This window comes from Lithobates pipiens, unplaced genomic scaffold, assembly GCF_037356315.1.
Source record: "Lithobates pipiens isolate NorthernLeopardFrog02 unplaced genomic scaffold, aLitPip1_a1.2 Scaffold_16, whole genome shotgun sequence".
NCBI lineage: Eukaryota > Metazoa > Chordata > Amphibia > Anura > Ranidae > Lithobates > Lithobates pipiens.
Window position 1 is genome coordinate 541,558,954 of NW_027507748.1, and position 18,184 is coordinate 541,577,137.

At 40.3% G+C, this 18,184-nt stretch overlaps 1 protein-coding gene across 4 annotated transcripts in view; it reads left to right on the forward strand.

Annotated features, from left to right (window-relative positions):
• CACNB3 (calcium voltage-gated channel auxiliary subunit beta 3) overlaps positions 1-17,642 on the forward strand; it is a 345,917-nt gene extending 328,275 nt beyond the window's left edge. For all 4 annotated transcript variants that reach the window (XM_077483317.1, XM_077483318.1, XM_077483316.1 and 1 more), the window contains 2 exons: positions 1,970-2,128; positions 5,756-17,642. In XM_077483317.1, coding sequence (XP_077339443.1) covers positions 1,970-2,128; positions 5,756-6,070 — 474 coding nt within the window. In that variant the 3' untranslated portion in view covers positions 6,071-17,642. The remainder of the gene's footprint in view (positions 1-1,969; positions 2,129-5,755) is intronic.
• The last annotated feature ends 542 nt before the right edge of the window (positions 17,643-18,184 follow it).

Genomic DNA, 18,184 nt, shown 5'->3' on the forward strand with positions numbered 1-18,184 from the left:
CAATCATTCAGTCAACAATGAATAAACAGCATGTCTACAAAGCTGTCATATACACAGTGAAAGCAAACAGCAATGAGCATGTGAACAGGCACAGACAGCAATGGGCAGGATGGATGAACACAAGCCAGCGGGTAAGTAAGGTGAAACACTTATGCCGCATACACATGACCGGACTTTCTGGCAGAATAGGTCCGACGGTCTTCCCGACGGGCTTTCGGCGGAGTTCCAACGGACCTTCTGAACGAACGGACTTGCCCACACGCAAACGGACTAAGTCCGTTCATTTTGAACGTGATGATGTAAGATGGGACTAAAAAATTAAGTTCGATAGCCAGTAGCCAATAGCTTCCCTTGCATCGTATTTGGTCCGTCAGACCAGCAAACAGACGAACGGTTTTCCCGATAGGAATTGAGTCCATCGGACAGATTTGAAACATGTTCTATTTCTAGATCCGTCTGATTTTTATAACGAAAAACAATCGGATTAGCCCACATATGATGGACTGATTCTGCCAGACCTAGTCTGCTGGAAAGTCCGATCGGGTGTACGCGGCATTAGGCTCTATTCACACCTGAGCGTATAAATTTATTGCCATTTTTCTGGCGTTTTTTAAGATTTTTTCTGCAGCTTTTTACAAGCTTTTTAGAAGTGTATTACAAGCGTTTTACAGCTTCAGGCATTTTTGTTTAGCCAATAGAAAACACTAACTTAGGGAGTGAGAGGGAGAGGAATTTAGGGGTGGAGAGCTGCTATTTGAGCGTTTTACAAGCATTTTACAAGTGTTTCTCTGCTGAAGTCAGGCATTTCTATCAGGCTAAAAATGCTTGTGATCTGCCAAAAAGAAGCTCATGTATGTTTTTGAGCTTCAGGCATTTGCTTTAGGCAACAGAATGCTCATATGTGAACAGGGGGCCATTGAAATGAATGAGATTTTGCTTGTTGGGTGTTTTGGAGCTTCAGAGCTGAACGTTTTACAAGCTGAAAATGTCCTTGATAAACAAAATCTTTGATAATGCTTTTAAAACTGGGATTAAATAGGCAGGAAAAAAATAGAAGTTAAGCATAAAAGAGGCACACGCAGCTATCTGACCCTTTATGAATAGCTTCCTAGTTTTCCTCTGAAGCTGATGGAAAGTAAAATTGAGCTAAAGAGAGTGCAATAGAGTGAGACATGAAATCTCCATTTAAAGTGGAATTCTGGGATAACCCTATCTACTCTTAAATCTGTCCCCTCCCACAGTCTGGTCAAATGTTCACCCCTGTGTTAGCAGCAGCTGCAGGGGAGAGTGCTCAACAATGGCTAGTAAAGCCTGGAGCTGTTTGGTCATAGGCTTCAATGGCCCATCCACGAGGAATCAGAAGGGGTAATAGGTAGTAGATATTTTCATATTAAAGTTAGGATGTAAGTAGAAATGAGCTCAGACACACGCCAAACTCATTTCTATCTAAGCTTCTAGTTTGTGCTACTTTCATGTCCAATTAACTTTGGGCCGGGTCATTCCCTGCCACACAAACAAAGGGGAGAGATGCTGATGACGCCAGTGCCCTTATATGGATACATGTCTATACTTTGTAAATAACATTCACTAAATATGAGCATGTGTCCATATAATGGCAATGAGATCACCAGTATCCCTCTCTTTTGTGTAAGTATATCACAGAACAGGGAATGACCCAACCTACAGCTGACTGGACTAAAAAATAGCGCAATGCAATGTGGAAGTTTGGATAGAGATGAGTTTGGAGGATCTAATTGTATCATCTCAAATTATACACAGGGAGGGAGAGGCAGGTTGAGTTAAATACAGAGCTTTCACTAGTGGCCAAGACTACCTTCAATGCAAAAACAAAAATACAGTTGAGTTGAGTAGTCTTGTAAAAATGTGAAAGTAACATGAACAATTTAAGATATGCATATTCCCTTTAAAAAAATTACCTTGGTAACATTCTTCATTATTCTGTTTTCAGGAAATGTTTGATGTCATACTGGATGAGAATCAATTGGAAGATGCCTGTGAGCACCTTGCAGAATATATGGAGGTGTACTGGAAAGCTACACATCACCCCTCTCACCAACACACTAGCCAGAACCTAATGACACCGCCCACTGCCATCCCCGGTTTACAGGTACCGCCAACTATTAATATCATAGCATTATCCAGAGTTGCTATTAATAACAAAGAAAATAATAGAGAGAAAGAGTATTATGAGGACCCTAATTGATAACATTGAACTTAGGTGTAATAAAAAGAATTTGGAAAAAGAGGGATCAGACATACAGTATATATGATGGGTAATAAACAACTATGGGATGTAAAGTTGTGGTTGCAGCAATGTTAATCCCGCTTGTAGAATTTGGCAGGTGGCACCCATTAAGGTCAATGAAAGTGCACCTCAGCCGTAAACCAAAATGCAGTTGTGGTGCAGTATTTTTATACAAATCCCCTTTGAATAAAAAAATAAAAAAAAGACATTCAGTAGTCGGTATAATAACCTCCTGAACACTTGGCAGCCACTACATTACCACCTTCTGCAAAACAGTTTCAACATAGATCACTTTCCAGAGGGCAGTAGACACTGTTGTCCATCTGAAAGAGTGCTTCAAGAATATGAATGGAGTTTCCATGCTGATAAATAGAGATAAGCAAGTAATAGAAAAATGGATCACTTCACAAGGTTGCTTGGTGAATCAGCCCAATCTGCCATGAGTTCTGACTCATCCAAAGTGGTTCATTCATCTATGCTGGTAAATGATGTCAGTCTTTTTTTTTTAACTCTTTAGAGCCCCCGCATACCATTTGTGTTGGGCTGTACCAGGCTGTTGTGCCCAGTGCAGTCTCAACGCAAAGTCAAGACCATTTACCTTGTTTGCTAGGAAGGGACCACGTACTGAAAATTTTCATCTGATTAAATTTGTGTAATGTATTTATATGAAAACTATGTTGCCATCCTCCCGCTTGACATCCTTTGATTGAAAAATCAAAGGAACCAGGATAAAAACTGCCTTCTAAACAGCAACAGAATCAGATGCAGCCAATGTTTGGGTATTTTAACAGTTGGTGGGGCAAGCTATCAAAATACAATAACTGCAGTAGGAGATCCATCCATGCTCTATAGCAGTGATGGCGAACATTGGCACCCCAGATGTTTTGAAACTACATTTCCCATGATGCTCAACTACACTGCAGAGTGCATGAGCATCATGGGAAATCTAGTTCCAAAACATCTGGGGTGCCGATGGTTCGCCATCACTGTTCTATAGAGTACTCCCTTTCTTCTGCAATCTAAGCAAAGATAGTGTGATCCCTATAACTAATCCAAGTGTGATGAGATAGTCTCAGTAAATTCTTGGCAGACAGTGGCTAAATCAAAATGACAATTTGCAGATCGTAGAAAGCTTTAATCCAAAACTTGTGCAAATCATAACAAACGAACATTGGGTAAGCAAAAAGAATCATAGTGTGTCTAGCTCCAGTAGAATACAGTACATGTGCTCAATGGAGGCTGGGACTGAAGAAGGATGGGACTAACTTCATAAAGCATCCACTAGCTATGGAGGGAGGAAAGGACAAAATTATTTGAAAGCAAACAGACAATGCATGTGTAACATGATATTACAAATGTAGAACAAAAAGACAAAGTTGGAGTTAAGCTTTAAAGTGTATCTAAACATAAAAACAAAAATGTAATATATTGCAGCATATCAATTTTTAGATGTGGTGCTGCCTTGGTTTTCCAGTTTTGTAGTATTTTTTACTTTATTTTTATCTGATAATTTGGCCAGTAACACACTTTGGGGGTGATTTACTGAGGCTAGAGAATGCAAAAAATCTGGTGCAGCTCTGCATAGAAAACAATCAGCTTCAAGGTTTTATTGCCAAAGCTTGAACAAGCTGAATTTAGAAGCTGATTGGATGCCATGCACAGCTGCACCAGATTTTGAGTGCTCTAGTGTGCGGAAGCAACTGAGATGCTCCCTAGACAGCACCACTGTCTGGAGAGGGTAGTATTATATCGACTAATAGCTGTAGATGGTATTTACATAAGTGACTAACAAATTAAAGGAGAAGTATAGTCAATGTTCGTTTGGCTGGGCTTCTCTTATGGATCACAGGAGTTCGTTTTGCACTCCTGTAAATCTGTATTCAGCAGAGAGTGGTCTGAAGTCCACTCTCTGCTGACATTACATAAGTCGTTCCAGGCACAGCATCATTGCGACAATCAAACCTTGACCCGTCAGGTGCCTGGACTGACACCTGGCTCAGCCTCTCAGCGAGCCGCCCCCCTCCACAGCCCAACGCTCCTATGAGTGAAGAGGGGGCAGAGCAGAGAGCTGTGACTAACAGTCACCAGTTCGCTGCTCGATGAGCTGTCAGAACTGAGCAATCGGTGGTGTTTGATTGCTTGGTTCTCAGTGCAGAAGCGCCAGAGGACAGATGCAGCATCTGACCCATGGGGGTCCCCTGCTAGTGCTTCAGGACTGTCCTATTCTGTGTTTACTTCTATAGCAAACCGCTTGCTATGAGGCAGACATGGGGGCTTGCTCCTGAGCCAGGCGATGTGTATCCATTGACACACACAGCATGGCTTGGCCTTGCACCCCCCTTCCTTCCTGACAGGATTTTATTGATGGCAGCAGGAGCCTTTAACTGCCACTTTTGCTGCACAGCTTGGTCTGTAAAAGGCAATTGAAAAATAACAGTACTCAGAAAGACAAAGATTGTTTTTTCATTGCTAATGGCAGACTTCATCATATGTGCCATACGTGATTTTGCCTTTTGTAACACTTTAAACTTAAGTGCAAAATGGTTAAAAATTGTTACAAAAAAACCCACCCACTTTCCCCCCATTCTATATTGTTGCCTTAGTGATTAAAGCGGGAGTCCACCGGGACTCCGCGTTTTTTTTTTTTTTTTTAAAAGCCAGCAGCTACAAATACTGCAGCTGCTGACTTTTAAATAGTGACACTTACCTGTCCAGCGCGCCCGCGATGTCGGCACCCGAAGCCGATCGCTCGCTCGTGCCGCCGCCATCTTGGGTATGGGAATCAGGAAATGGAGCCTTTCGGCTTCATTTCCCGGTTCCCTACTGCGCATGCGCGAGCCGCGCGGCGCAATCCGGACGGTCCCCGCTGCCTCTGGGAGCTGTGTGTTTCCCAGCAGGCAGCGGGGCACTTGCTGAAGGGGGCGGGCGCTTGCGGAAAGGGGCGTAACGTACGCCCCTTTCCGCAGAGAGCTAGCCCGGAAGTGGGTGCAGTTACCTGGATTATCCAGGTAACTGCACCCCCCTCCCCCCTGAAAGGTGCCGATTGTGGCACCGGAGGGGGGGGGGGATTCCGATGAGCGGAGGTCCATTTTAGGGTGGACCTCCGCTTTAAGTGGGAGTGCAGGGAAAGTTAAGAGGAGTCACAAGACTCTTTCTATAGTTGAGGGAACACAAAACCATCTCTTCTTTCTCTTTTCTGATGGTCGGCTAAACTGAATAGTAGCTCTGCATACACAGCAGACCACATGCTACCCACAATAGTGCAATCTATCATTACTTTTTTACTAAAATACTCACATAACACAAGGAACAGAGCTTGAACACAAGGGTATTATCGTTCAAGGCAACATAATGTCTAAATATAGAACTGGCCAAAAAAAGACACAAAATGACTATCTCTCTGAGTAGGATGTGTGCACTGCAACAGTTGTAAGGCTTTTATGTGTGTAAATGTATGTATATAGACACTCTCTCTCTTTCTGTTTCTAGAACCAGCAAGTTCTTTCGGATAGAGCCAGTGAGCACTCCCCTCTAGAACGTGACAGCCTAATGCAGTCAGATGAGGCTAGCGAAACCTCTCGTAAAACCTGGACGGCCTCTTCCCAGAGGAGCTCCCGCCACATGGAGGAGGAATACTCTGATGCCTACCAGGACCTGTACCAGCCTCACCGGCACCACAACAGTGGACTGCACAATACTAATGGCCATGACTCTCAGGATCGCCTTCTGGAACGTGACTCTGAGCAGAACCACAATGACAGGAACTGGCAACGCAACCGCCCCTGGCCCAAGGACAGCTATTGAGAGGAATCCCTCTCCACACACCCATCCAACACACATACACACACTCCTCCTGCATGGCAGTGCATGCCATGAGGCACAGCCACCAAGTGTAAATTTCCGGGTAGCACCAAGAGACAAGAATGCAATGTGGGAGAAAAGCAGCCTTATCCTGACCGGCCTTCAAAAAATACTAAAGGCAGAAGGGCTGTTTATGGGTAGCTGAGTCAGAAAGCAGAGCCAAGATACAACACATGGTCTTGTGGTTTACAGGTAAAGGCAGTGTATTACTAAAAAAAGGTAACAATCCTTAAAAATCACTATCACTGTCAAACCCTTCAGATCTTATGGTGTTATGATGACAATTACACTACAGATACTGAGATTTTTTTTCCAAGACTTTCCATGCAATAGTGCTGGGAATCCAGCTCTGACTGCCAAGTTACAAAGACTGGGGTTTCATTATCTGCCTTGTCTCTATACAGCTGATATGAGCTGGCAGTGTGATTCCCCCCAGGATAGGGTTACAACTCTCCATCTTGTATTGTAATGACACAAATTATAGCATATACACTTTGTGTGAAACAGGGAAGTAAAAGCATGATTCAGCATAGACATTTAAAGTGACATTGTCAGTTTCGCACCTGCTCGGGACATTGGGGGCAGTCCAAGGTGGCACATTTGAGGAGTGTTCAATGAAACCATCTTATTTGCAGGAATCCTAAAACACAATCTGGCCATACTGACTGAGTTAAGATGACATTACATGAACAGGATTGAATCCTGTGCTCTCAGGACATACTGGTGTAGGGAATGGACATCAGATACAAAGGCTTTGTATGCATAGGCATCAGCTTGTATAAGAGCACATGTCACGCTTTATAAATCTGCCAGTAATCTTTAAAGTAGTTTCCTGAAGTTTTTAAGGAACCCTTCACCTATCATTTGGAGACAATAATATGGATCAGAATGTTTGTTTTGGCTACTGCTAGCAGGCTTCAGCAGGCTGTGGACAAGTTTCAAACATTGCTGCAGTTTCCTGAATGCTTGCTAGCTGCTTGTTTACAGTGACAATCAACACCTCCATTATGAATTGTATTCAACATCCTAAAAGTGCAGATAATGGGTGCTTTCACGGCTTTGAGAACACAACTTGAAGCATGATGAAAGCCTTGCATTTGCCTTGTAACTGATTCCTCAAAACACGTCTCTTATGTAAACTGAAGCCTGTGTGTACAAGGTCAAAGACACAAGCATGGTAAGAAGTATGTGTTCAAAAAGCTATTGCCTTCTGGGGGACTCAGTAGTAGGACTGCCAAACAGCAATGTTTCTATAAATGTTCTTACATAGTCCACAACTGTGTTGAAAACATTGTCAAAGTTGTGAATATTTGCATGCTGTATAGGTTAGGTGTTCAAGCACTATGGCTGCCTAGCCTTAACGATTTGTGGATTACTGTGGCAACCTCACATAAATGATGTACAACTCTACACGTACCTTCCACCTCCCAATATCTGTAAATAGGAAAGCAGGACATGTTAAACTGCTGCAATATGACCAAACCCCATCTAAATCCATTCCACCACATCAATTTCTATATAGTTCTATCCTTTTGGGTCCCATGTTTGTGAATGCCTTGACAAGTCTGGGAAGTCAGAATAATAAATTGGAAAGTTGATCTTTCCAATTCAGTCACCATTTAATGCAGAAAATACAGAGACCTTAGAAAAAAAAATGTACTGCTACGATAATTGCAAATACCCTAATATCTGGCCAAAAGTCTTGCCGTGATTCACTTTTGGGACCTGGGGACAATTTCATCATGTCTACAAGAAGTGTGATCTTCATTTTAGTCTGTGGGAGGACAAAGTGAAGTTGGTCACAGATCCTGGAAGTAGATTACAGCCAATGGATTAGGAGCCATACAGGTGAGTGCTATTTTGATGATCTACTCACCACCCATCATTTATATTTATAGCTAACCTGGAGGTCTTCTTTACAGCAGCAGATATACTTCTTACCAGCTGCTGGCTTGAACACATTTCCATTAATATTTTTATTAGTATCCCAACATGAATTCATTGATTCAATCAATTTTCTGCTAGCACATATTTCACATGCAGAACAGTCATTTTCCCAAGCAGCTTTTGTACACACAACCTACTGTTTTGATTCTGGAGTCCTAATTATAACTTTTAAGAAAGCTAATGAAGCATTTCACCATAAGTATGGAGCTTTGCGCTAGTATGGTTCTTATGTAAAGCCTATTGCACTTTAAATGCAGCAACAACCCTTTGTTCATTTTATTGCAGCATGTTGTGTAAAACTTAAAAAAAAAATATATAGTGTTTGCATGTTAAAACACATAGCTTCAGGCAGACTTGACATAAATGACAAGTGACCCATTCTGTGACATTAAACAACACATAGCAGATGAAGCTGGGTCTGTCTCAGCATCAAGGGGAGAAACTCAGAAAATGGAATTTACCAACAGTGTATTAGGACACCTTTTTAAAGTGTAAAACCAAGGAAATTACACTGGGGCTGCCATATATAACGCCAAAGCAACCTGATGGCCATTATTTATTCCCCTATACTGCCTGATTCACAGCTACCCCACAATGATAATTAAACCCAAGAACAAAAATTGTATAATTTTCAGCTTACTAGTGTTTATATTTGTCAGTTGCATTCATTTTCTTTTTTAAGGTTAAGAAAATTTTCACCACATACAGAGGATCCCTGTTGATCTTCCTAGAAAGGCAGTGTCCTTGTTTCTCCCCGTGAGCTAACCTGGGGGCATCAAAAAATGTTATTGTATTTATGTAAACTACTACCCTACCCATCCCACATGTAGTGAAGATAAATGTTTATAGTCCATCCATGGACAGGTTAATTTAGACCACCAGATGAAAATAAAGGGAAAAAAAGCCTGAGTATAAAAAAATATGCAACCACCACTCCTAAGGATTTTTTCAGGCACAATGTTACATTTTTGTTTTTTAAGGCTAAATTTGCAATAGTGGTGGACGCAAAAGAGCTTTTAGTGCTGTGTTGTTTTAGCCTTCGTTCAGTCATTCAAGTGTTGGTGGTACATAATGGCCAACACACATTTCTGTGTCTTTCCTGGTGATTGCTGGGTACTAGACACTGAAAATGAGCCAGATGTCCACTTCACCATGTGACCTGAGCCAGAAGCCTTTGCTCATCCAAAATACCTCTATTTTCATTCGAATGCTTACTGTGTATGAGCTAAACAAAGTCTGAATATTGCAAAGTTAAATTCTGTATCTTAAAGCAGAGCTCCAGTCTGGAAAAAAAAACACTGCAGCTGCTGACTTTTAATATAAGAACACTTGCTTGTTCAGGGCGCAATGTCGGTACCCTGAGCCAATTCATCAATCAGCTTTGGGTTCAGGCGCCTGCATTGTAAGTAAGGGAAACCAGGAGTGAAGCCTTCAGCTGCACTTTCTGAATGGTTCCACCAACTTCAGGGACCAGTGGAGGGAAGATGGAAGGGCCAGAAATCCGAAAAGTTCACCTCCGTGATCTTACCCGAAAGTGGGAGCGGGTATATGTCAAAACCAGGTAGGAGGGTGTGAACAAGCAGAGCTTCCCTTTTGGATGGAGCTCCACTTTAGGAAGAGCCAAAGAACCCCATCAAAATAGGGCAGTATATGCCACATAAATAGTAATGTGTGGTACATACTGTTACCCTCCTCTATAAGTAAGCTGATACATTTTGTAGTCGGAGGACTTGAGTATTATGTGTTCAGCTCTGTTATACAGATCGTATTGTTTTTATTGACTCCCAATTTACCAATGATACTGTCATAGCAAAATCTTAAGATCTCTGTAAGATTTGGACAGAGGTCATTTGGAAAAAATCTATCCACAAAATAGCACCCAAGTAAGCACGCAAGCTTGTATGTGATATGGAATGGCAGGGATGGGCAGCATTAAATGGCAAATTCTAACGCAGCCAATTGAAAATGGCTCTCCAAGTATTTGGTCATTTTTACTTTACACCCTTTCCAGATATCTGTCAAATACTTTGAATATGCAGGTATCTGACAGATAATGTGTGTGGGGAGTGATTTCAGGATAATGGGAGAAGATACACAAATACCTTACATAAAGCCAACAGACAATCAGACATTTGGTCACTGCTTCTAAAGTGTGAACAGAACATATATATTTTATTGTAAAATTCCACAACGATTACATACAGTTCATATTACTTTTGGTAGGTATAATGTAGAGAGCTCCAAAAATTTAACCGGAATCATCTTTAGAGCTCAGATATGTTTTTTCCCCAGAAGGCATATTCAGCTCAGTAAATCCATACGCCACACTACAGTGCATTGTTTCATTCTAAAGACTGGATCACAGATAACAATATCTTATGTCATTATAGGAAACTATAACCCTTAATAAATACAGTTGGATAGAGATTTAATAGACCTTGTTTTTTGCTACCATTATCTAAAAAGATATAAAGAATATATAAATATAATATAATGAAACAATGCAATCTTACAGTAGTGTATATTATATGATCATTAGAAGTCACAAATGAAAGCAAGACATTAACTATATATGACTAAGTACCTTTATTATCTATACCACTCTATATTTTAATGCCACATCTCCCAACATTCCTGTCCCAAATACCAGAGAGATTTATGTCAAGATTTGGACTGGCCCAGGCTGTCTTGATTTGCACACATTGGGCTTTAATTTGGCATGTCAATAATGACAAGCTGCTAGGTTGTCTTTTGGTCTCGGTATATGGGAAAAGCTGGGGTAAGGCCATTTTTTTTGTAACCCACAAGTGTTCTTAAAAAGTATAAGCATATATTTTCTGAATTGATGTAGAAAGCTTTCAAGAACCTTCTAATATACACCCATAAAAAGCCACTTGCATTTTTTTTTTCTGTGGACAGTGGATATCAATCTTTTTTTTTTGTGTGGCATAACACACTAAATAAGTAGTTTGGTTTCCAGGTGGTCACCCCTTAGGGCACTGTATAGAAATTATTATGAAAGTAAAAAGGTATTAAAGCAAACCCTTAACTAAGCCTAGCTGATACAAATCAGAAAGTTAGATGTAAGTTCAGCAGAGTATTATGTACCTTATGGAAAGGGTCATGATGGATGATTTGCTCTACTCCCTTATGAAATATACATTCCCTTTTTTGGCATTCCAAAATACAGGTTTTGAATGTAGAAACACCACCTAGCTCCATAATGTAAAACAAAAACTGTACCTCATGTTGATCCTCTCCTAAGCAGAGGAGCTGTTCAATGGACCATAGAAGTAAACTGATACAATCTGGAGTCTTTTGCAAAGCAAAACCATTTGCCTCCAAATGTTAGCATTAAATGCTCCCTTGTGGCATGCAGGTTTCAATAATTATGTTCTAACATAAAGCCTTACTAGTCCATTTTATGCACAGATTATGGACCAGCACCTTGGATAGCGAGACCATTGCATTCGATTCAGCATTCAAAGAATTTATCTACAATATCATCAAGTTTTATTAGTGAAGATCACAGAGAATTGAGAGGCAGTCCAGCCAAAATGTATTTTTATGGAATTATATCTGAAAAGAATTGTCTTGTTGGTTTTCAGGTCATTTAAATCTATATATAGAGAAAAAGGACAAATACTGTACATATTAATCACTACCCCCCACTGGACCAAAAATTAATTTTGAAAGGTGAAAAAAATATATATACACATATATATATATATATATATATATATATATATTATAAATTGTATACAAGCTATTTTAGCCATAGGTTTACAAGACAAAATGAGCTTTAATTAGCACCTTTGCACAGGTAAGGCAAGAGGGGATGTAACAACTCCTCTTTCCAACAAATCTAGGGCTAGTGGAATTAGTTGCTTTGATCTCAGTCTGCTCACTGACCACCATCTATCAGCAGTTGGCAAGCTTTGTAGGGGTACAAGTATATCAGTAATCCACTTATATTTTGCTTCCATGCTTTACAGAAACACTGAAGAGCAGAGCTTGCCCTTTAACAGTTTACTGCATAGATAGGAGTAGCGTGCAACTATGATGTCATTATTGTAAAGCCAAGCAAGTAACAGTAAGGGAAAAAAAAAAAAAGAAAAGATAGTCTTCCTGATCCTGTCACAATCTAGAGATAGGAGAATAGGAAACTTTGCAGTGAGATAAAATGTTTAACTGGTACAATTTATTTGTGGTCCATGTAGTACTGATAATTTCCAATGTCCTTTCATGCAGTAGCTTAATATTCTGTAGGAACTCCTGTAGCCTTAGGGTATTTCAGCCTATGTACAGCTTTGCCTCCATGTAACAATTGGCTGACGTCAAGCAGATGGTTCAGCTCACCTTTGTCATTCTCTTCCTTCCATCTCCTTGGCAGCTCCTGATTACATTATGGCTCAGTGAATGTTTGTGCTATGACTATGAACAGCCCTTCATGACTTGTATCACATCAAACTACACAGCACATCACAGAACAAAGTGGGAAAGATAATCAGTGTATTGCTTCTGACTATACAGACTATGCTATACAACATATCAGTTATTAGAGCAGTTGCTCGCCATGCTGGATCAATCAGGAGTGCTAGCAAAGTGCAGGGATTGTGCAAAAATTTTATGTTTTTTAAATTGTCAAAAGCATGTTTAATTTGTACAATAATGTTTTTATTCCTGTACATGTGCCATTGGCAGAATATAGCACACAGTAGCATAGAACAAAAAAATTTCTTTTTTAAAAAAAGCATCAAAGATTAATAGCTGATCTAATATAAAAGGACCGCTCACTTCCCATTTTGTGGATTTAAATTATTATCATAACAAAATGAAGCCTTATTAGGATGTGCTACTCTCATTTAAAGGACATTTCCACAAAATGTCAGTTTTGGGTGTTTACAAAAATTAACTTCTGCTGGCTACTTAAATCCCCATGGGTGTCCATCTCCTAGAACTTCCACCTTTGGCCCCTCATGGTGGCTGTTTTCACTTTTAGGCCATTAAGGCTGTTACTTGCCCTATACTAAAACCAGCAGACAGGAATGACACATCAAGCATATGTATAGCTGGGAACCCCAGTTCAGTGACCTAGCAACCAAACTCCGATATAAGAATCTGACAAACGTATCACATTCCTGGTAAAACTGATATTTGTTTGGATTTTACCTTTAAGAAGCTATAAAGGACTTTGAAAATTCTATTAACACCATACCCAAACAGAATCAGTTCTAAATGCTCTAGGTTGTTGTCAATGGCTCCTAATGAGGTTAAATGGCAAGAAAGGGATGAATCCACAGGATGTAAGTGATGGGTCCTCATTTAATTCGATAGTCTACCTGTCTGCCATAGGCTTTTCAGTCATCCCTTTAACCATTATAGAATGCTACCCTTTGTATGGCATGTTTGAATGTTTTAATCAGTTTGCACATAACAAGATAGAAATAAATGTTGCACTTATGTACCAGAGCCTGCACGTAAGAAAAAGCAAGTATCTGCTTTAGAGAACGCTCCTTTGGTTATCTCTGGTGTTCTAGCTGTAAATAGTGAATCTCTCTACTCTTCACTTTTTGGAAACCAGTTTTTCTACAATTCATTGTAAGATGTTTATGGGTTTTCTAAAAATGAATGAAACAAAGAATTATGTTGACATAAATGTGTTTTTTATGAAGTAGAAAAAGAAATGATTTATTGCAAATGAAATTCTATGTTTACAGTTTAAACCCTTCTGTACTTGAATAGCCTGTAGCAAGAGGTTATTTATGTTCCTGCTGCCGCCATCTAGTGTCTTTTATCTTCAAAATTCTGTATGCACTGCATTTCAGGTAATGAAAAAAATGGAAAGATATATACAGAAAATCTCTGGGAGATTGCACTGTTACATGCATGCTCCAAGACAACTTATTTATCCTTGCTTTACTAATTACTAAGCATGGGTCAGTTAACTTAAACAAGCATGCAGTCAGTGAAGTGTTGAGACACTTAAGATACTCATGTGTGTTTCTTTGTGATTTTCTGATCTGGAGATATAATAGCGGCAACCTTTAAACCCAATCAAGTCAACATTAGCTCCAATATTTCTGTCCAGACTAGTTTCTTTTAGCCATCAAATGGTGGTATTCATTGAAACAAGCATGCAGTCAGCGAAGTGTTGGGCCACTTAAGATACCTATGCACATTCCTTGGTGATTCTCTGATCTGGAAATATAACAGTGGCAACCCTTCAACCCAATCAAGTCAGCAACGTTAGCTTTAATATTTCTGTCCAGACTGTCTTTTTATTTTAATCATCAAAGGGTTGTATTCTTTGAATCCAGGGCAGGGTACAGGCTATGCTTTCTTGGCTTGACCCCATTTAAGGGAAAAAGCCTAGCATGACATCCTAGCATGAGCTGATCAAGCAAATAGTACATCAAGAAGATATATGTGTCATAAAACAAGACTGTCATGTTTAAATCACATTTATTAAGCAGGAAGGTGGGTTCTTTTGGACAAAGTAAAAGAAATTAACGTAAGTAAATTCCCTCCTCCTGTTTCAGCCTTGACAGTACATATGTAAAAAATCTAAGAGGAAGGGGAATAGGTGATCGACCCTAGATAACAGCTATAAAAAAAAAAAAACTAGCAGCTAGGACTATCAGATTAATGATATTATTGTTAACCCCAGTTTTCAAGAACTAGATCAGCAAATAAACAAGGTGTCTGAAATTTTTGGGCACAGATTAAAGAGACTCTGTTGCAGCCACTGAAAAAACTGGTGCTTCAATGTATATAGAAGTATGTGGGACAGGGTGATTGGGTGGTCATCACATTCTCCTACCCCAGGGTGGTTTCTTCTGGGCTATGCTAGGCACCTTATACCGCAGGGATATGCATTTAGCAGACCTCCAGCTGTTGCAGAACTACAAGTCCCATTATGCATAGCAAGACTGACAGCCACAAGCGTGACACCCAGAGGCAGAGGCATAATGGGACTTGTAGTTTTGAAACAGCTGAAGGTCCGCTAATTGTTATACAGGGTCACTTTGCTACACATGGGGTTCCTTTACTTTGTGCTGTCTTCATCAATGCTCTGAAAAAGGCTGAAGCTGCCGTGGGGGAAGGCGGGCCTCTGCTCTTAAGGATGAACATACACTATGTACACTTGCACCGCAACTTTTCTCCAGTTAAGTCTGGGGTCCCCGTAACAATGCAGACCTTCTCTGTATTCTGAATTTAGGAGCAACATGCTGAGCTCTGTCCACATCCACCTGTCCAGTGTTTTCCACTACTACTCCCCAGAAACGGAGTGAGTCCCACCATGCACTTTACACGGGCTCCACATGTGCACCTAACTCTTGAGCTTCCATAGCTCTATACAGGATGGGAACCTCTGTGGCAAAAACCCACTCCCATTTCTCTGGGAGACAGACTGCTGACGGAAGGAGTGCCGATAGCTGCTAGAGGCCGTTCCACCTATAATAGGTACATGATACTGACAAGCTGCTTGTTAATCTTCTGTTACCCCAGGTAACCACTTATGTCTTTACACTACTTTACTACACACCAATGTCTTCATACCCCAGTGTGTTAAGACCCACTCTGTGAACTATTTGTGTGCCAGTTGCAATACACCCCTTTCAGTAACTTCAGACCAGGCAGGGAATACCTTACTTCAGAAAGTGTAAAATTAACATTTCCACCATACAAGTACAGGGTCTTTCCTAACTACAGGCTTGTGCTGCCACGGCATACCTGCAAAGGTGAAATACAAGCCATTAGAGTCCTTTAGAGGCATTTTCATGCAGATGTAAGTCCTTCAGAGGCATTCTTCAGTGCTGGTGTCTTGGAGGTAAATCCCAGGTTCCTGATGGTGATAGGCAACATTCTTCTGCTCCTTGTGGGTATCATTCTCTGTTTCTCTTCCTTGAAGACCCTGGTCTCAGCTCTCTCTGTTTCTTGGGCTCTCCAGGGGGGAAGAATCTGGGGGTTCACACACCGCATGCAGAACTTTTCTGTTTCAGTTGTTTTCTTAATGTTTAAACAAGCATATTTATCAGTACATAACAACATAAGTGTATTGAGGTTTCAGGAAACAAAGCCAACATTAACCACTTCAGCCCCTGCTTACAGCACTTCTGTGTGGTAGCTGCACTAGTTCTTTTTTATTCTATGAAGCTAAGAACCCTTTCAGTAAGTACAAGAGTACCTGTTGATCTTGCCAGGTATGTCATGTCCTTGTCACTTCCTGTGACCTACAGCAAAGAATGTCTTCCTTCCAAGCTATCTTCTAAAAACTACCAATTGCCCTATCCTCCATGTAAAAAGAGATGCAGATATGTTTGTAATCCATATCGGGAGACAACCACGTCTCCATCCATAGCGAACAGTGAAGTACAGTAAAGGAGTGACATAGCCACAAAGGGACAATAAGTGTGCTATTTGCAGTACTATTAGCTTAAACTAAAGCAAGGAATCATGAAAAATGAAACAAACGTAGCCACCACACCAAGGACTAGTAAACTGCAATATTTTACATTTTTGGTTTTGGGTTTAGATACACTTTAATGGATTTGAAAAAATTATTACCAACATAAGTATTCACACTTGTTGGAAATTTCATATTTCTTCAGATGGAAAGGGCTAGTTTCGCCTGAATAATGCTGTGTACACACGGTCAGACTTTCCGGCAGAAAAAGTCAGACGGAATCATTTCATCGGATATTTCGAAATAGAACATGTTTTAAATCTTTCAGACGGAATCAATTCCTATCAGGAAAACCGTTCATCTGGATGCTATTCCGATGGACCAAAAACAATGCAAGGGCAGCTATTGGCTACTGCCTATTGAACTTCCTTTTTCTAGTTCCGTTGTACGTCATCACATTCTAAGCGAATGGACTTTGGTGTGATCGTGTGCAGCAAGTCTGTTTCAGCAGAACTCCATCGTAACTCCGTCAGAGTTTATTCTGACGGAAAAAATGATCGTGTGTACGCGGCATAAAAGGTATTGAGAAAGGAATCCGTGGATAACCTTGTGTTGGATAACGCTTGGAGCTCTCTTACTCTTTCGTCTGAAGATACAAAAAACGAATTATTTGGATGGTTCCTTCATGATGTTTTGTGAGACGATCTGAAAATTCCAGGTCAAATAACAGTCTCTAGAGTTAGGTCTGGTGTTTCTAACAGCATTGAAAAAAAGATGAAAAGCACTGACTTATCAGGTAAAATGGCATGCAAGTTCTTATCTGTATAATTGTACCTGATCAATGACTAAAGTACTGAAGTCCGAGGGTCAGCATTAAATCCAGATGGCTAGTATTTTCAAAATACGAAGTTAGCAATGGCAGCCTACGTGTCTTTTTCAGGAAAGGTTTTTTGTAATGCACATTTTTTTATTGTGCCTTTTTTTGTGTGCTCCTGGACTAGACAATTAAATATGGCATATTAAAGAATGCAACAGTTGAAGTAATTTGAGGTATTACACATTTCCTATGTTCTATGAGGCCAATGATTTGGAATACTAGTCAAATAAACATGCGTTATTTTGTAACCCAGACTGCACATTAAAGTTGGATTTTATAGGTTCCTGTGATTTTCTGCAGCCTAACATACAGGACAACGACACAAATATAATTGGATCCTTACTTGTCAGCGACTTCAAAATGTGTCAGCTTTCCCACGGAAGAAGACAGAAATTAAAAAACAAAGAGAGTATGTATTTTCTGAGTTTTAGTCTTTCTTATTTACTCTGCTGACTTAATTGTATTAATTGATTCTGTAGAGCCAAAGTAATGCTACTCTAGGTAAGTGACCGTCTCTCGCATGTTGTGAACTGGAACCCAGGGTGCTGCACAGCTTGAGATTCAGTAACATACACAAACCTGGAATATTGCAGCGTTCCTTGGTATCTTTATTGAAAATGAAATTGGAATTTCTTGCAGGGTACAGAGAACCAGTCACGAAAGGGCTTATGTAAGAATTGAAACATGGCAGATATTTAGGGTATTCAGATCTGTGCATTGCGGTGTGCTACAGCACAGATGTGTTTAGGTCTACTGTTGATGTGCTTTGAGTTGCCATTCAAAATTAATGACAAAGTACTGCAATGAACACATACTGCTTGTT